Source organism: Monopterus albus, unplaced genomic scaffold (assembly GCF_001952655.1).
Source record: "Monopterus albus unplaced genomic scaffold, M_albus_1.0 scaffold213.1, whole genome shotgun sequence".
In the NCBI taxonomy this organism is placed as follows: domain Eukaryota; kingdom Metazoa; phylum Chordata; class Actinopteri; order Synbranchiformes; family Synbranchidae; genus Monopterus; species Monopterus albus.
In genome coordinates this window covers 197,857-218,630 of record NW_018128093.1, presented here as the reverse complement: position 1 = coordinate 218,630, position 20,774 = coordinate 197,857, and the positions used below count along the sequence as shown (strand labels likewise).

General features: G+C 40.8%; 1 protein-coding gene across 16 annotated transcripts in view; it reads left to right on the top strand.

Moving 5' to 3' along the window:
• Nucleotides 1-20,774, top strand: part of ptprt (protein tyrosine phosphatase receptor type T) — a 366,858-nt gene that overhangs the window by 317,096 nt on the left and 28,988 nt on the right. For 13 of the 16 annotated variants that reach the window (XM_020619049.1, XM_020619048.1, XM_020619050.1 and 10 more), the window contains 4 exons: nt 18,015-18,100; nt 19,181-19,217; nt 19,866-19,963; nt 20,333-20,449. In XM_020619049.1, coding sequence (XP_020474705.1) covers nt 18,015-18,100; nt 19,181-19,217; nt 19,866-19,963; nt 20,333-20,449 — 338 coding nt within the window. The remainder of the gene's footprint in view (nt 1-18,014; nt 18,101-19,180; nt 19,218-19,865; nt 19,964-20,332; nt 20,450-20,774) is intronic. The other 3 variants (XM_020619037.1, XM_020619052.1, XM_020619051.1) reach the window with 1 other exon arrangement.

Sequence of the window (20,774 nt, the reverse complement as noted above, 5' to 3'; positions counted from 1 at the left end):
TTGACAAAGTGTAGCTTCATTTTGGGGACAGACTGCTGTAATGATGTGCAGACTGAGGCACCAACTGCATACAGCACGTGTGTGCTTGTCTCAGGTTGACCATTGTGATGATGTTTTGTAACGTGTCAAGTGTTTGCTATGATTTTCTTGTGCACTAATAAGGTCTGTCTGATTGTATGTTCTGTAGAGGCAATGTGTGTACTTGTTACTTTGTACAAGCAACCTCAGGGCTTTGTCAGAATGGAGAGAAGCAGGTTTCTTTTTACTTTATCATTTCTTCATAGTAAAGATTTAGGTGTGTGTCTGTACCAGTACACTCTCAGTACATGACCAGTACAGTCTGAAACATTGCGGACGTGTGCTTCCATTGTGCAGTTCATGTATGTGTCCGTGCACAGATCCATGCATCTCATTACGATGGTGTAGATGTCAGGGCAAAGACGTGCACTAACCTGAAGGCTTTAAAATGAAACATTGCACTGAAATGAAATTGCCTGTCAAGGACTTGATGGCCAACAGGAATTATGATAAATTTGCTATTAGTACAAATCCTTTAATTACAAGGGCCTGGTAATGGAAACTGTCTATCTTGCTTGTTGTAATTGTAGAAAGGCTCATTCTCTTGAGAAAAAACATTTAAAGACCCCAGGGGAAGGGACTTGTCTTTATTAGAACGAGGAAATGCAGTGAGACAGACTGGCTGTGGCTAAAACTGGAGAAAACATTCTTCTGTCTTTTCTCTCCCGTCAGACTGAACTGTAAATTTGGAACTGACTTTGACCTTGGAGCTTGAGAGCAGCAGTCTCAAAAGATGATATTTTGTTTTATACCCTGTGTAGTTCTGCTTGTAAGAGTGTTCCTTTATGCCCTATTCTCACTGAGGAGAGTTGGAATTTAAAACTTTTTTTCTAACATATTTCTTAAACAATATTTAAACCACTTTGAAAACCAGAAGCAAAAGAGCAGCTCCAGCCTGACGAGGGCAGCAGGAAGAGTTCAGGCTCGAGTCTTAAAGCAGAAGAGGTTCAAATGGCATCTACCCTGTTCAGTCACAACATTAAAACCACTGACAGGTGAAGTGAAGAATCGTGATTATGTCATTATAATGGCACCTGTCAAAGTGTGGGATAGGCAGCAAATGAACTGTCTGCTTTTAAAGTTGTACTGGAAGCAGGAAAAATGGGCAAGCATAAAGATCCGAGCAACAGATCAGGTCAGAGTCTCCCAAACCGCAGGCCGTGTGGTCACCGTATGCAGTGGTCAATACCTAAAATGGTGCTCTAAGGAAGGACAACCTATGAACCGATGACAGTATCGTGGACGCCCAAGGCTCACTGATGTGCGTGGAGTGTGAAGGTTAGCTCGTGTTATCCGATCTCACAGCAGAGCTACTTAATGCTGGCTATGATAGATAAGTACGTATGGGGCTGTCAGAGTGCTCATGCTGTCCCCTCAGCAGAGCTACTTAATGCTGGCTATGAAGTACGTATGGGGCTGTCAGTGCTCATGCTGTCCCCGGTGCATCGTGTGGATGAAGGTGTTGCCTCACCAGATGTCAATCAGAGAACAGGAGGTTCAAGGTTCAAAGGTTCAAAGATTTTTATTGTCATATTGAGCCATACCATTTAAGAAACTAAAATAGAATAAAGTAGAATAAAATAGAATAAGAAGATTGTGTTAAAGTAATTAGGATAAAACTATAGGGTACACCCTAATAGGCTATGACCATGTACAATCAGTAGTGCAAACACTAAGAGGGAGATTGTCAGATGGTTAGCATCACCAGGGGCGTTGGTGATGAGGTTTTGACAGGTCAGAGCTGTTTTGGTGGTGAGAGGGGCGACCTACACAATATCAGGCAGGTGGTTTTAATGTTGTGGCTGATTATTATTATGTTTACTGGTTAAAGTCTGACCCAGTCGCACAGAAGGTCTTGTTGGTTTCCATCCAGTGACCCTCTAACCCGACCGTCTATTACAAGGAAATTTGCTGCGTGGCCTTGTAAGATCTCATCCTAAAATAATGATTGTTCTATTCTAGTGGGGACATTTGACTTTGTGTGACTTCTCTGTCACACACCTCTTTTTGTCCCCTCCTTCTGCCGTCTTCACACGCAGTGAAACATACTTTCCACTGTCTCTCCTTCTGGCTCAGTTTGGAAAGATGAAGTGTTAACACACTCTTCCTCCGGCCATCTGCCAAACAAATGGTTGATGCCATTTTTAAAATCTCTCTGCATACTGAATAGATGCTAATATACCACCCTCCTGACCTCCCGCCTCTTCAACCCTTCCCCTCGTCTCCCATCTCCCCACTCCCAACTTTTTCTCCCCCATCTTATCTGCCCCCCCCCATTTAAACATTTCTCTTGTCTACCTCTTTTAATCTGTTACCCTACTTTCACTTGCAATCTTTATTTTTCACTTTTTTCCTCCTTTTTTACCACTCTCCCTTTTCTGTCCACTCCATCTCTCCTTTTTCTGTCCACTCCATCTCTCCTTTTTCTGTCCACTCCATCTCTCCTTTTTCTGTCCACTCCATCTCTCCTTTTCTGTCCATTCCATCTCTTCCTTTTCTCTCCATTCCATCTCTCCCTTTTCTGTCCACTCCATCTCTTCCTTTTCTGTCCATTCCATCTCTCCTTTTCCCTCATTGTCATCAACATTTTTCCCCCCAACATTTTAGCCTTGATTTTCACCTTCAGCTTGAATTTACCCCTCTTACCTTTTACTCCGAAGCTTCTCTCTTATGCTCCATGTTAAGCTTTTTCTCACTTTCTCTTAATTCCTCTCCTCTCCATCACTCGTTCATCCTGTCTTATTACCTCTGATGCTTTATGAGTTGAGGCGAAGCAGAATAGTGTTTCCTCATTACAGGCATCTGTCTGCTTTGATTTCCTCTTGCCTCTTCTCCTTACCCTCCTCTTCACTTCTTCTTTTTTTCTCCATCTTAGCCCTCAGTTCATAAAACAACCTTTCCATATGGTCATTCTTAATTCAACAGATGCATGTTCTCAAAATAAACAGATTTATTTACCTTGACATTTCAGTTACATATGTCCAAAGAGGGGGCATGTGTGCTTTTGCATATGATGTGTGTGTGTGTGTGTCTGTGTTATCAAGGAGAATTGAGAGGAGGAATAAGAAGTGTGTGTGGTTATGGCCTTGTCTTCTGTGTGTTTGTAACATCTTCATATTTGTGCTTTGCGGTTCTGTCAGTGGGCATATGTTTGTTTTGATGTAGACGCTTACTGGTGGTTTGATTATGGTAGTGTACACAGTGGTGTCATAGTTCAATCGTTTTCAAAAAATAAAGACAGGCAGGAGCTTTACATTTCCATTTCCAGCTTCTTTTAATTCACTCACCTTTTTATACATACTATATATTATTTACCTGATCTGGCATTGTATTGAACAAGACGATGGTATTGTCACACCCACTTTTTGTGTGTGTGTGTTAATTACATTTGTCAGACTAAACAAGGCCCAGGTGATTTTTGCGTATACTTTTGGCAAGCTGAATGAGTGGATATAGCATTTGATTTGAACATTGTTGGTTGGTGACTTTAAAATGACTCATAGGTAGGTAAAGTACCTGCCTACCTACCGTAGGTGTGACCTTCTACAGGATGAGCAGTAGATAATGGCTGGGTTTCTGTCATTTTAGGGAGATATTATCATGTTGATTTGTGTACGAGGAGCCATTTGCCTGGTGTTTGTTTTAAACAAGTCATTTGATGATATAAATGGGGGTTTATTTCAGATGATTTGACAGTTTTGATCAGTAATCTGATACCACAGCTCTGCCTCTGGTCGCTGCTAAGCGGAATCTAGTCACAGAAGCAAGATGGTCGACCCTGTGTTGGCTTCACTTTTGCAGAGTGGCAGGAAATGGTGATCTGTTATCTCTTTTTATATACAGGCCATGGCTAAACTGGTGGTATAACATAAAAAGAAAACAGGTTTATATTTCATCTGTCAGTTCCTTTTCTGAAATATAAATGTTTCCTGGGAAAAGTTCTTTAGATGGGCTACCAGGATGTTTTATTCTGAGGCTGGTTATCACCGACACCTGATGCTCTTCCTTGCTTTCATTATGTTTCAGATGATGCCAGCACTTCTTTCTCTGAAGCTGCTTAAAAAAACCTGGAGTTTGAAGTGAAAAAGGTGTTTATTTAATATAACATTCAGAAACAGTCTGTCTAACCTGCACATTTGTAATGGCCATTGATTTGCTCATTGATTTCTTCATAGTGCTGCTTTTTTCTATCAGTGGGAATACTACACAATAAAACTCAGAAAATTCTAAGGGTTTTTTTTATTGATTAGAGCATATTCCTCTCAGACAAGCTGTCTATTGTTTTAATGTCTTTAAGTCATTTAACCCTGGGGAGTTTTGATTCCCTTCACCCCCTGTAAGCCAGTAACATTTGCCTTCCCCAATGCGGATATACCTACTTTTCAAATACATGCTTGTTCAGCTACTGCTGCACTTATACTCTCTGCAAGACCGACTGGTAGAAAACTTAAAAACTCATAGGCTGCAAGAAATAACTAGTATTTTGTTGAATGCTTGAGAAACAAGTGTCCTTGTCCATCATTTTTAGTTACTGAACTTTACAGTCTTTCTCTGCGTCATTATGTTTCCACTATAAAGTTATGTTTAGAGCAAACAAATGCAACATTTTTGGGTAAGAGGGTGCATAACAATCAAAAGAGAGGAAGTAACTGTAAAAGGATGAAGGATAACTGACACAAGGATGTTTGTGTGAACTGGAAAGGTTTTAGCTGGTGAGAAACATCCCACAGTTTCATGACTTAAAGTACAGAGACAGTAAGAAACTCAGCTGAAATCAATCAATCAAGAGTCTGAGCTGTCACAAAAACACGTGCACTCAGGCACACTCACTCACTGCGTCTATGCATTACTTGCTAATTAGCAGCTATAACACACTTCCATACAGTACTTTGGCTCTTTGTATAGGTGAAACAGACTGCGAAAATACTTTCAGCAGTTACCTGTTTCAGGTTTGGCCTGATCATAGCTTGCTGGTCCTGTGTGCTCCTGCTCTTCTCATCATCTCACTTTCTTTTATGTTCTCTGTGTCTTTAGCTTTGTCTCTGTCATTTTTCTTTTCCCCCTTTCTGTCCACTTTCTTTCTGCCTCTGTTGAGCCCTCTCTCTCTCTCTCTCTCTCTCTGTGTCTGTGTCTGTGACTTCCTTTTTGAAATTAATCCATTCACTGTATTTCTTTGCATCTGTCACTCTGTCCACCAGTGCCTCTCTCCCTTTTTTTCCTCTCATTGTTTTGACCTACTCTCACTATCTCTTGTTCTTCTCTGCCTCTCTTCTCACACACACATGTTCATAAAAACTCACCCCAGCGCCCTCTTTCCATTCACTAATGTGTACTGGTGAATGAGAATCATTATACAGGCTGTCAGTCTTTGCCAGGCAGTGTTACTACACACACACACACACACCCTTCACCCAGTATTACACCTCCAAGCATTGCTGCCATAATCAGTATGCCCCCCCTGCATCATGCTGCTTCTCATTAAAGCAGAGCTTTTGTGTATGGTTGTGTGCATGTGAGACAGAGAGGAAAAGCTAGAGAGGGTAAGGGCATCTTGTTTCTGTGTGTGTGTGTGAAGCTAAGAGGGAAGGTTTAAAAATCAAGCGTAGCCGTGTGTGTGTGTGTGTGTGTGTGTGTGTGTTAGCTTCATATGCGGCTGTACACAGTATGTCTTCCCTCCTCCTTTCTTATCTTCTCTGGTGCTGATTCTCAACACGTCTGCCGAGCTGCTCTGAAGTCAGAATGCCAAACAACGCTTCTGAAGTGTTTGACCAAAGAACCACAGCAAATATTAGCATCTCCCAGGCTGTCTCTTTCTCTGTGTCACACACACACATGCACACTAGTTATACAAATAAACACACTATGTACGCCCATGGTAGCATTCACAAATTCAGTGAATAACAAAGTCCTGTACCTGCAATCTACACGCACACACCTATTTCCAGCCCACACTCAGGCTTGTACACATCACAGCAGTCTAGCTTGTGCTTGATTGCTTGCAGCAGTGTAGTGTTCATGTGAGATTATTCTACCTGTGGACCTACAGTATGAAGAATTTGTTTTGTTTGTTGTCCTACTTAGACATCTCTTTTCTCATGACGAGCATTTTGTTCTGAAACATTTACATTAAGTACATTTTGTGAGCAAGAGACTTAAACAGCCTTAATAGGGGAGCCACCAATTTTACATCTCCCATTGTGTTTATAGGTGCATGGGGAGCATCATGGCACCAGAGGGAGATTTATGAAGTCTGATAAAGTGCCTCAAGTGATGTCACGTGTTTCTCTCGCATAAACTTTATCAGAGAGAGGTACGCAGGTGATCCACGATCAATTAACTACAGAAGAATTTCCCCTCACTGTTTCATCTGCGTACAGTGTGTTGTTTCGCTCAGCTGCTCCTTGCCCCTCTCTCTCTGTGTCCCTCTCCCACACACCCAGACAACAGACCGTCTGTGAACAGCTCCTCCTCTCTGTGTTTTTGGCACAGCACTGCCAGTTGCAGAGATCCAACTCTTCTAATAATCTGGTGCAAGCTAGTAAGGGTAGCTAAGCTAACATGAGGTTACAGCTGTTGTCGAGGTGCTATAGCATGGATGAGTATATGGACTGCTCTCTAAATAATGTTAATGCTAATTCTTAAACTCTGTTTGCTCCCTCAGTCCAGTGGAATAATCAGCTCAGTCAGTGCGATTAGCGATGCAGTTATCTTTTCAAATATTCCCAAGCTTCAGGTTCAGGAAGAGAAAGTTGGAGATAGAGATGTAGGAGAGGAGGAGGACAGCAGCCAACATGCTGCTGTGGGAGGGGCTGCTAGTGCAGCTACGACAGGTCAGATGAACAGCACAACAGCAACAAACACAAAGGCACAGTATTACTGTGTTTAAAAACAAAATAAGATGAAGATGTGGCGTAGCCTGCCTCACTGCCTGCTGCAGCAGGCAGTATTTTTCTTGGGTCAAAGTGACCAAAGCCGAACCATTAAGTCTAGCCCTAGATCAAAAGTGCACAAAAGTATGCTGTCAAGGGCTTTCATTAATAAAAGTCAAAAACAAAACTGATTTTAGTTGTGGTGGCACTTTCCACTACTGAGTTGACCTCCATTTTTCTTCTCTCATGTTGCTTCCTCTACTTTGAGTCAGCAGACTAAAGCTGTAGTGTAAAAAAGAAAAGGACTCCCAAGGAAAGATTTGTTTGCCAGACCCCCCGTCACCAGATGATGACATGGTTTCTGTTGCAGCTCTCAGCAGAAGACGAGCACAGATAATGGTGATAATGAGGCAGAGCCTTAATGCCAGCGGTGGTGTTATTGATACTGTTGATGGTGATTGCTGTTAATCATTGTTCCTCTTCAGAAGCAGTTGGGGGTAACAGTGACATAATACTATTACAGAATTTGAACGTTATTTGTTTTTTTGTTTTTTTTTGCTATTTCTGTTTATTACCAAAAAAGCATCAAGTGTTGGATGATTGGATTTTTAATTAGAAAGTGGAGGATTATGACAGATTACTTTTCATCTTTCTAAAACTTCAGGGGGTTGACAATTGGATATTCGTTGATAGCTGCTAATGACGAGCTGCGATCAATGACAGTGTGTGATAATTGACTGTTGATGAGTGAATCAGAATTAATTAGATGTGCTGCTGTCTAGACATTGATAAGATACACAGTGAATAAGGGTTTTAACTTTCTTTTGAGCCACCCATTCAGTGTGACTAGACCTAGCTGCCCTAAAAGGCAGTAAAAGGGGGCATTGGGCTGCTGTTGTGGCATTTTCTTCTTGGATTTCTGCTTTGAACAACAGGAAGAAGTGGACTGATTCTCAAGAAATTTCTCTGAGTCTGAGTTAAGTCTGGACTTCCCAGTGTTCAAGTTCAAGTCACCAAAGAATAATCTGAGTCCCTGTTACCTGAGTCACAGTCATCAAGGTCTACATTAAACACAATTGAACACTGCACTGCAGAGGTCACAGTCATAATTTATTATTACCCCTCAATTTAATTTAGTTTTTGAGACATTTAATAGCATTTAAAACATTCATTTTATCTCATTCTTTAAATAATTAATATACTGAACAAGCTGATATGCAGCCACTTATCATGTGAACACCACATAAAGCAGATACCATACCATACCAACTTTATTTATAAAGCACTAAAAAACAACCCGAGTGGACCAAAGTGCTGTACATTGCAATAAAACAGTATAAAGTATAAACCAACAAACAACAATATAAAATATAATCAATATAAAAAATGACTAAAATCAACACAAAAATAAAATATCAAAATGCCAGGGAAAATAAATGAGTTTTTAAAAGAGACAGACAGGGTAGAGGCTTGTCTAATGGACAGCAGTAAATCATTCCAGAGTTTAGGACCAGCATCTACGAAGGCTCGATCGCCTCTAAGCTTACGCTTAGAGATGAACCTGCACTCTGCTGCCGCACTGGACACTGGACTTGCCAGCTGGACTTGAAGCATTTCTCTCTGGAAGTGATTAGAAGTTCCTCCGTATGTGAGATTTCCTGATCCTGATGCAGTCATTTCACCAGGAGGAATCCACTGTGTGCCCTCCTTCTGCACCAGAGGTGCAGCTGTACCCCTCTGTGATCTATAGCAGTTAAATAAACGCCCCGTTGCCTCCAGTCCGTTGCTCATTAATGGGCTGTCAGCTCCCAGAAAGCAAGGTGCATTGAGTAGGTCTGCTGTCCTTCATCCACCACATCAGTTCCTCTGCTTTCACCTTTCTTCTGAATGCCATAGCAACCATATAGCCTAACTTTAAGTTAGTGTAGATCACCCTCTGTGTTCTGATCTGCCAAACTGAGGGACGGCCTTCAGATTTTTCCAGCATTAATAAAAAATTGTCAGTTATGGAAAGTATTCGGTTAATGGAACCTCTTTGATGCATAAAGATCGTTTATAGAAATGTGAAGTGTGTACAGGCTTTAATATCAGTACTTCATGCTAAATTATTATAGCCTATTACAAAAACGATAAATAATCTGACTCGTCCTCTTCAACTTCTGAGTCCGAATGCAGTCATCACTCGAGTCAGTGCTCAAGTCTGTGTCCCGGACTCGAGTACTACAACACTGTGTACCTAATGAGTTACTGCTGCTGTCATGCCACCATTACATGCTGATTTCCTCCTTGATCAGGCCTGTGAATGGCCTGCTGCAGGCAGATATTTACAGTCATGAGACTGAAGAAGAGATGTTTCTCAGACTAACAAACTAATGAGAAAGGAGAGTGCCAGCTGGTCACTAGGAAAGAGGGTGATATGCTAACAGCTCAGTAGGCTGACGTGTTTCAGCCACAGGAAAGAAAAGAAGATTTGTTGTAGGTAAATATGCAGAGGCCTGAAAACCTGTCTGCTTTCAAGATGATTCTTAGCCATGTCCTGTGTTATTGTAGAGGGAGGGGAAGACTATAGGTAATCAACACAGAGCTTTATTCTTACTTACTCTGGGTCTGAAGGTCAATCTCATGTTAAACCCAGTGGATGCAGGAGATGGTGTGCTGCTCGTGACAGAAGTGGTTGAAGTTGTCTAACCTTAATGACAACATAGGCAAGACAGGTTTAGTTATATAGCACATTTTCATACACAAAGGCAGTTCAGTATTTCACCTGTCCATTTTCAGAGAACCAGGGTTACCCTGACAATCAAATATTAGCTTTAGGCACCAATACTACTTGGTTTAGAAAAAGATAAAGGTTTTGGTTAAAATAAGAGTGGCATTTCTGACCCCTCAGTGTCACAACTCTTTTGTCTTAAGGGGTCTGATGGGAATAACATCTGTTGTCATGGTTGTTTAAACATAGTTAAAACAGTCATGGATAAAAAAAATTCCTTCAGGAGTCAAACACCTGTGAACGGGTCCAGTGTTTGACTCCTAATCCAGCAAACCTTTTCGCTCTGTACTCTGTGGCTGTTTCCCAAGTCGCGCATATGAGCCCACATTTCCCTTACTTGTGTATCTTCCTGGTGTCTTAGTTCTCCCCAAATAAGATGAGGAAAAGATAAAATATGTTCTATGAAACATGACATGTCCATTCCTTCATAAGAAGCATCCAGTCTCCAACTGACTTCTGATAAAGGGGCATGTGAGCCTGCAAAAGACTAGTGCAAAGATTGCGCTCATGGCTCCTCCAGCTACCTCTTCCATCCTTGATCCTCAGAGCAGATGCAATAGTCTCTGGATGTTTTATTAAACCACCAGCTACATGTAGCACTAAAGAGAAGAACAAGAAACATGTATCAGAGGCTAAATTAACTGAGGATGGAGCTGCAAACCTAGATGGTCTCAGTGTAGAGAGGCTGCTGTTTTTCTTCCCTCCCTGTTTCTGTCCGTCTCTCTTTCATTCATATCCATTTCTCTGTTTTGCTCCTGACAGCGTTCAAACAGCTGGTTACAGCATTTTGAGGTGTGTGTTTGTGTGTACAAGTGTGCATGTGTAAGTCGACAACATACTGAGTTGTTTGACACATCAGCTGCAGGAAGCTTTGGTCTTAATAGGCTATTACACACTATAATACTCTACAACACACACACGCATAAAGATTTGCAAACAAACTGACACAGGGGCAACACACACACATGCATACATAATTGCTGACACTGGAACACACATCACTTCAGCACTGCAACACTGCTTGAATGCTTTCAAAATTACACACACACACACACACACACACACACACACACACACCTTTCAACACTCATCCTAAAGATGCTCCAGAACATGCATGTATAGAGGGACACAACAAAAAACACACTTTAACCACACTTAGCATTCAGTCTCTCTCTCTCACACACACACACACACACACACACTCACTCTTACACTCAATCACATATGCTATTAAATTCCCTAATGCCTTGAGCGGCGCTGACAGTGCAGTGTATGCCGTGAGTGAGCCGAGCTCCATAGGGAGCTAACTGATTAAGTATATCTGTGACAGACACAATTCCTGCTTAGTGGCTACTGAAAAAGGAGGCGAGGAGATGAGAGGGAAGGAGAGGACAGAGGAGTGAAACATCTTGTTCAGCAGTTTCAACTCGCTAGTGTGAGCATTTTTCTTCTTCTCTGTGAAATACCACCTCGATCTGTTTATGTTGACGTTTAACCGAGCTATGCCTAGCTTCAGCAGTGTAGTTAACAAGTACACTTGGTTTTAAACATTTGCCTGATATGTTTCTGTACATGTGGGTACTTATGCTATCACAAAATACCTCTGAGAATTTAGTGTGAGTGACAAAGAGTGAAGACAATGACATTGTGTTTCTTAGATTGCTCTATGCTGATGATTCGTTAACCTCCATCACAGGAAGTAGAAGAATTAAGAGGGGGTATCATTCAAAATGGGGTTGTGAGGTCCAATATTTTAGTAGCAGAGATCTCCCATCGTGTCTACATTGCAGTCGTTCTATGGTATTACCTGCTGTATTTTCTCTCTAGCGTTGTCAAATAAAACCTAATGAGCATACTGAAGCATTAAATTATTCTCTCTCCAACAATTGAGCTCTGTTACTCTTTCTAACTCTTTTCAACACTGTGAAATAAAAAAGTTGGTGAGTAGAGGTTTTATAGTTCAAATGACCATATATCTGCATTAGGTTGATAGGATTTTTGTTCAGTATCAATGACCCTGCAATTAATTTGTCTGCTGCTTGTAAAAACAAAACTCTAAGCCACCAGAGTTTCAGTCACATCATATTTTAGCTGCCAAGTCGATTTCCCTAGCCACTAAGGCTTTGTCACACTGCTATTCAGGATAGAGATAGGTTTGATTTTCACTTGACATTCAGTTCTGCAGAACCTTTGATAACATCCTGTTTTCATCGAATAAGTAACAGTGTCCAGTGGTGCTACGATAGCCGCCACCTTTTGTTAATGTGGCATTATGAAACTGTCAAACTGGGATATCTAAAGTGGACTGGTTACACAAACTTTGTTCACATATGGGTACAAAGTAGTAGTTAGGATCTGCCATATAATGAATCTGTAGTTCTGTTGTCCATCTCCCAGTTATTCTTTTATTCATATCAATAGTTTTAAGTACATTAATATTTTGGACTGATCTAGGACCTGAGTCTAGTATTTGGAAATACAATGTGCCAGATTAGTTTCAGTTTCAATAAGTCGGCTATTTAATGAACATTTACTGTAGGTAAATATGAATATCTATCGGCGGATCCTTAATTTTGAAGCATCGGTGTCTGGGACAAAAAACTGGATCAGGACATCCCTTGCTCTAACTTTACACTATCATTTTCATAAAAATCAACAAACTGTGTTGTGCGGACTGACCTCAGACATTTATGTTCTCACATACAGCTCCCCCACGTAATGTGTAGGTCATTTTGGGGTGTCAGTGTGTGTCTGGAAAAGGCTTCAGACAGCAGAGATTCAGTTGATACGACAGTATTTAATTAGTAAGTTTCAAAGTTTCAGAGGCTCTTGAACATGTGTACTACCACAAGAAGAATATTGTTTTAAGTAATGTGGAAAAAAAAAGACAAATGTACAAACATGTATTGGTAATATCTACAGTACTACAGTCATTCTGCTGGTTTCTGCTACGAACCAATAAAAGGTTTTTGTTTTCAGGTTAAAGCCTTGTTATACTTGTCTTTTATTTAAATGTTAAATTTTATACCCTTAGTCATGTCAGTTTTTCCCTGTGATATTCAAAATAGTATATTAACATTTGTCAAGGTGTCATTGAAGTTATAGTCCAGTATTGTGACAACACTAATGTCTAGGAATAGTTAGTTTTAGTTAGTTCTAGAAAGTATAAGAAGCTGAAACTTTATAGAAGAAAGAGCCCGGCTGATCTCTAATACACAGTTCAGTAAATATCATTTCAACTTTGCAGTATTATCCGGTTTGGGGTATGCAGGGTAGACATATACCATTAGTACTGCTTTTAATGGAGGATTTGGTATTACATAACCTAAGTACTTCTTAAATGTCTTTTTGCCTCATCAAGCGAGAACAATCTAGAATAGACACTGGCCTTATAAAGCAATAAAAGGGCAATATATTCATTAAACTGAAGCATAATGACTTCATGAATTATCCCCTGCTCCAATTAAGGTATTTGCAGTCTATTATTGGGTCTTAAGTTTGATGATGTATGTTATAAATCTTCATCATGACCTTTGATTTTTAAGAGCAAGCAAAAAGCAGCTGCTCTTGCTTGCTGTTGTGTTACGACAGCAGTCATTAGGCACTGGTGGCTCCTGCTCATTTTTCCTGTGTACTGCCACTGTGTGCAGGCTTTCACTGCATACAACCCAATCTGATGCCTCCAAATTGCAGCTCTCTGCTGCATTCGGCTGCCCCTGTGAATCCCCCCAAGATAAAAACACAGAAGTGTATTTTGTTTGGCCTTTTCTGGACCTCTCAAGTTAACAAGTTTTCCCCAGCCAAACTTTTACAGTGGCTGCCGGGGTAATGACAAGACTTGGGAGAAAAGTGGATAGAAAAAAAGATGAGAGAGAGAGAGAGAGAAAGTGGAACCAACCTGAAAGCAGAGAGAAGAGGAAAGGAGGAGGTGGGGGGGAGTTACAAGGTTATGAGGAGAGGGAGACTCAGCAGAGATGTGGAGCTCATTAATGAGTAATGGTCTTGTGACCCTTTGCCCTTGGACACCACAGCTTGTGGTTGACTTTGTTGTTAGACCAGTGCTAAAGATGCAAACATGAGCCTGTGTACGTGTCTGGTATCTACTCTATACATCTGTATCTACAAATCAAGATCTAGGAGACAGGGTTGAACAAATAGCCTATATGATTCAAGTATATTGGTCTAGACCTGCATCACTCATCCATATAGTTAAGACTTTATATGATATTGGATTTAGCATTAGGTTTGTATGTATTTATGTAAATATGTATGTATTTATATGTATTTGCATTGAGGATAAGTTGGGAACATAAATCTTATCTGAGTGGAAATGTAATCGCCGAGGTTTCTCCAAAGTGATACCAACATGTGTATTTGAAGTTGTGGTTTGTTTTTTTGTTTGACCCATTGACACATATACAGTTGACATCACATCACCACTAGGCAAATATGAAGCCAAAATGTCTTGAACACAGCAGCTGCCATCTTGTTTTTTTGCAACCATATTCTACGCAGTAGCGACCAGAAGTAGAGTGACAGCATCCAGTCAAAGCTGTGAAATTAACTGAAATATGCCTCTTTTTATATCAACAAATGCATTAAAAACAAACTTGCCAGAAAAATGACTACTTGTGCACATATCGATGGGATAATATCTATGAAAAACCATAGAAATCACCTCGGGGGGAAAAATGTATCTGATTTGTACTTTGAGCTTTTACTGTGGCTCATGTCCCATTTGCCAACACGGGGGGAGCTATATGGTGACCGGCCACCAGGGGGCAATTGTGTAATAGTGCCTTCACTTCTAGGATCTGTCATGATGTGTGTGGTTTTTACAGTTGATGGTTTTACTCCAAAGTTTGTCTTCAACTTTGTGTTCTTTGTTCACACACATGTGCACACATACAGAACATTACACTAATTAAAAAATAATCTTTAATTCTCTTTCTCTCATTCACTCACACACAGCCTCTTCAAACCTGTGGCCTGTATCCAGATCTGTAGTGTTTGCAAGCCAGTACCTCCTGCTATTTCAGCCCAATTAGAAGCTCCCCTTGCTGGGAAGAGAGAAGTGGGAAAGGTCCCTCCCTCCCACCATACTTAGATGGGTGGCTCTCATGTTATGACAGCCTCTGACACTAGGCTCATGTAATTACTGCTGTCTGAAGGATCAAGGCAGTACTGGGCAAGAAACGGGGAGAAGGAGAGAAAAGGTAAATGAAGGAAGATGAGGGAGGGAGAGAAGTGAGGAGGATGAGGGGCAGGCAGAGATGGTTCACAATATCAGCCCAGAAAAGGAGGAGGAAAATTCAGCAAATGAAAGAGGCAGATGAGACGGAGAGAAGGGAGAAGTGGTAGAAGTCAGAAGAAGAGGAGTGAGAGAGAGGGAGGGGAAAGAGCAGAAGCATGGCAGGCTACCGCCTTTTGTGTTTGTTTTTGCATGGAACGTGTGTGTGTGTGTGTGTGTGTGTGATGGAAAGAGAGCTGATAGTTGATGACAGTATCTTGTCCCGGCAACAATGATGGCAGCATGACTCCACTTCTGCTGTCATTGTTGCTGCTCAGCCAGAGCTGAAAAATTACTCAGATGAAAGCTGTTCAAATAATTGTCCTCAAGGTGATCCTAGAAATGATAATCAGGCAGCAGATTCACTGCATGTGTTGTATGCAGCTTTCTGTATAAACAATTTATATGCAGTGATATTATTTAGTGTCAGTCGAGCAAGATATTTTCATACAATGCATCAAAAAGTGAGGGGAGGTGAAGTTCTATGTGGTGGAATGAGTGACGCTAAACAACAAACACCTGAATGAAATGCGTCCTCCAAAATGATCACACAGTTGAATCAGCATCTCTCGGAAACAGTTTGAACACCACCTGAGCATCCTCACCCTCGTAAGGAGGATTTACTCCAAGACTGTTGGATTAGACTGTACCAGATTAACTGCCAAATCACTATATGCTGTAGTTGGACTCTGTTAACTGAGGTTCACAAATTGATTCCAAGCATTAGACAGTGAATTTAAGACTCAATGATGTGCTTGTTGCTTTAAACCTGTACTGCCATTACCCCAAACGACTTTGTTGGTGTATATGCGTTTAAATTTACTTGTAAACTGTATCACTAGGTTTGACAAAAAATGTAAGAACATCTAAAAGCCAGGTCCATTTGGAGCTTTCAACCACATCTCATGGTTTGTGCAGTTGTCATAGTGGTAATTCAGCTGAAGGAGGAAGTTCATTCTTAACTCTGAAAATAGTATTTTTACTATAGTAATTATCATCAGCCCTTTTCTGACCCTTTCAGCTGCAAATGATCGTCTTTATCAGAGCTATATCATATTCAGGTGTATTCTAAAAGATTTTAAATAAAGGCTCAGAGTTGGCTTCTCTGCAGTTCTCTGCTGCTGCTTTATTATTATTATTATTATTTTTTTTTTTTTGCTCCACTGGAAGCCACATTGGTACCAGCCTTGAATAGAAAATTTACACATCTATTCTAACATGTTCACCAAAAACATAAAATGTTAACGCCTACTTGACAAAATGATTGCTCCCATGCCCCCACTATAAACACAGAGGAAATGGGTTACAATTGAAGGTATGAGTCATTGACCACACAGTGGAGCTGCTCACATAAAAGCTCTGTTTTTGAGGCAGAGACATGTGAATTTGCTCGGTGATCCAAAGTGGGGGGGGGAAGAGTCTGGCTTTTACAAAATGACTTTTGCCTGCTACTATATACTAAACTATACACCTTTTCGGTGTATAATTAGCTTTTCAAATGCCTACTTGGGAATTTCAAGAGGGACGGTCTATTCCATCAAAAGTAGAAACCTGAAGTGTTGGAGTAAAAATGTAGATTTGACATTTTCTAACACCGTTCAGAAGTCTTCCCTGTGCCTAACAGTCTAACCAGACTAGTTGGCCAGCTAATTATAGCCAGCTAGCTGCGCATTAAGATGGGTTCCACCCCGCCGTAGCTTTGCAGTCAGTAAAGTCGTATGCATTAGCATTTCAGTGACTTCAAACAAACAGAAGTGATCCCTTTTTATTTCCTTCTCTGTTGCCAGTTTTTTCTGCCTATCCTTCTTTTTAGGTTTTTTTTCCAGCTTCTTCATTTTCTTCCTGAGCTCCATTCACATCCTCTTTCCTGTTGACATCATTCTTAAAAAATGTTAAAGAAATGGCAGCAGTATCTAGTATAGTATATTTATTCATTGTATATACTGTACGGGGGGAACTGAAGCATATTAAAACATGAGAAAGAAATAGACTGAGATTAAGAGGGAAAAATAGAGATAATCAGACTCAATCATGTCTGCTTCATCTGCAATTACCTGTCGTTGCCACGTTACAACTACACAAAATCACTGCCTGCCATTAACTATAATCAGCCCCATAAAGTATGTGTCCTATTACTATGGCTGGCTATTAGAGCCCAGAACAAAATAATTGACATTCAATTGGAAAAAAGAAAAAGCAGATTTAATTTAGGTGACATGTGCTTTGACAGTGGCCCACACCGCAGTGACTGGCTCATCTGATGTTTAAAGCATCATTTATTGTGTTTCTTGTATGTTTTATTAAAGAAATAACATGGAAGACTGTTCATTTAATATTTTTACTGTAATAATGTGTTACCATAAAAATGTAATGTCACAGTTTTGAAATGGTAGTGACGACTATTCGTTTGAAAATCAGGGTGGCTGCTTTTGGTTTTACTTTATTTCACAGCTTGAAAGCAGATGTTTGTGTGCAGCACTGACTATGATGAGTTAATTGCAAAGGGACTATTAGAAATATGTTTAAAGTGAGATTCTCTTTAGCTAAAAATACATTTTTTGCCTTTAGTGCTCTGTGCACTGAGAACTTTACATAATCCAGCAAGCATCAAGCAAAGCCTTCAAGAGCAACCAGAATGAAAATCTAAGATTTTCCTTTGCTGGTCATGTTGTTTCAGGTTTATTGGTTATTATGGATTATTTGTTAGTAGAGATCGGTACTGGCTTATAGCAACAGCTCATAATGGAACCGTGTTTGTCCTGTTACCCTGAATTATCTGAAAGAGGCCAGTCATGATTAGCACAACTACAAGAAGTTGCTTGTTAATGAAAAACAAATGTGGGTAATTTTAAAACTTAAAACAACCAGTATTGTTAGATTTGTGGATCAGACAGTTCCATGTGTTGGACCCTGGTTAGTTATATGGTTGGTTCCCCATCCAGTCAGTTAGCTGCTCCGATCTGTGGGTAAATGTAACTTTAGGCCTGTTGTACTTTTGTGCTATCTGACCCCACAGACGATCACACCAGAGTCCGACTGCAGCCGCTGGACGGAGACCCCCACTCTGACTACATCAACGCCAACTACATAGATGTGAGTCTCCTCTTTATGAAGATAATGTCCTCATTTTTTTCAAAAACTCACCTTTGTATTTTACAAAGATAGAACTCCATTTGCATGCGTATTTAAATGCAGTAAAAATATAACTGTTGGTGTCAGGTACACAAAGAAGGAAAGCCATCCATCATTTTGTTTTCTCTTGCTGTCCTCTCTGCCCTCTGTGTGTGGCTGTTGTAATAACGGACTTAATGGATTTGATTCGGAATGCATACCTTCAGTCAGTCTCCACAGATAAGACTTCTGAAGATGAAAACAAAGTGGAAGAACTGGAAAATTAAAATCATAACAGCACATCCCCTCTATGAAGCGAACGCCATGCTTTCAACGTGCTCTTAATGACAACATGAAAGCGATAAATGTGTTTATCTCCTCTAGGATGCGTGTCCCATAGGTGTCAGGGGTGAGGAGGGGTCTGCAGAGACAAAACAGGGACAGTCACTGGTTGGAGAGTCTTCGCTTTTCATCTGTTCCATGGAGGGAAAATTAACATCTCTCTTATTTAATCAGATGTTTATTCTGAAAACAACCTTGAGTTATGTTTCTGAGAGGAGTAAAGGGACTAGGGAGGGAGATGGAACAAATAAAATGACAGGATAGGAGGAAGAGGAGGGAGAGAAACTGGCAGAAGGAATGAGAAGATGAAGAAAGAGAAACTGATTTTAGGAGGGAGTGAGAAGGAAAGAAGTGAGGGAAGATGAGAAAATTCAAAAGGAGAAAGAAGAAGGAATCACATCAGCAGGAGAAAAGGGAGGATTGGCAAAAGGAAAAGAAGACCTGTGAGAAGAAATGATGGAAGGGCAGAAATAGGAGTGAATACAGACAGAGGGAGGACCAGAAGGAGAAATAATAGAAACAAGATGGTACAAAGAAAACATGGACAACCTGGGGAAGAGAGGAAGGATAGGAGGAGGTGAAAGAAGGAACCAACACAAGGTCTAACTATAAATAGAGAACATTTAGACATTTAGGTGGAAAACGGAAACTTGGGAAGGAATAAGATACAGGTGAAAGTATGGAGATATTATTATGTTGTCTTTTCTTCCTGTCTCACAGGGGTACCACAGACCCAGACATTACATCGCCACACAAGGTAATTAAAGTGATGTGATAAGTGTGTGTGAGAAGGCTGTGTGATTCTACATTTGTGAAAATTCAAACGTGTGTGTACGTGTATGGCCAGCAGTTTGAATTTTATACCATTAGAGTGAGGACATTGTGGCTGGTCCTCATTTTCTCAGACCCCTTCACTGGGCTGTTTGAGGGTCAAGACTTGGTTTTAGTGTCAAAGAATTAGGTTTAGTGTTAGGAGAAGGGTTGTGTGTTAGGCATTTAGTTGTCATGGTTAGGCTTAGGGTGAGGGCCTAGGGAATGCATTATGTCAATGACTGTCCTCACAAGAGATCTATATATATGTGTGTGTGTGTGTGTGTGTGTGTGTGTGTGTGTGTGTGTGTGTGTGTGTGTGCGTGTGTGCAGCAACCACCTGGTAAATGTCGTCCTTTCGGGCAGGAAGGCTATTACCACAGCCTCCTAAATCTGAGCTGCTGTATAAAATCCCACTGACAAATTTAAGACCCCATTACCTCAGACCCCCAAACCACTACCTGGGATTGATATTGTGTGAAAGTGTGTGTGTGCATGCACGTATGTTTCCCTGTTCATGTCTATGTGTTGTATATGTGTGTGTTTGTGTGCTGTCGGTGTGTTTATATCTCTAAATTGTGTTTGCTTGTGTCAGGGCCCATGCAGGAGACGGTGAGGGATTTCTGGAGGATGGTCTGGCAGGAAAACTCAGCCTCTATCGTCATGGTTACCAACCTGGTGGAGGTGGGCAGGGTGAGTTCATCAATGAAGGGATTACAAAATGCATGTGTATGTTCATGCGTGTTTGATGAAGAAAGCCAAGTGGTTTCTGTGCCTAAGCCTGGTCCACTCCATGTTTATTATCGGAACCATAACAGTGAAGGTCTGTTGTGTGGTAACGATCTACTGAGCCAACTATGTGATGGAGTAGGGCCCTACTGACCTATAACTACAGTCCTGATAACAAGTGATAACCAGCTATCGAATGGCATGACCCTTAATAATTATTCATTTCTTATATTATTTGTAGTGATCGTCTTGATCTCACCCCATTCTGTTACTTCTCATTGGGTGATAATGACCATCTAAATGCACAGTATAAATGGAAATCATCTTGTCCAGGTGAAGTGTGTGCGTTACTGGCCTGATGAGACAGAGGTGTATGGAGACATCAAGGTGACCCTGATAGAAACTGAACCACTGGCCGAATACGTCATACGGACATTCACTGTCCAAAAGGTAAGCAAGTCAACATCTTCCACAACAAAGCTAAAAGAGACACTGAATTTTTAATGGATCACTTTATACCAGAGGGACCCAATGTGCTGAGTGAACAGTATGGATTAAGGTTATAGTGATCTTATTGTCTTTATCACAGGTGATTCTGCTGTTGATGCCTTTGTCATAGTGTTGTACAAAGGTTTTAAACACAGCAGGATGCCATGTCAATATGTTGGGACTCTGGTTTACACAATGTTTTCTCCCACTTTCATTTGGGATTTGAACCATGCTCTCGAGCTGCTTAGCTACCAGAGTTGTTGCTTGCTACTTATCGCTTCTGTTT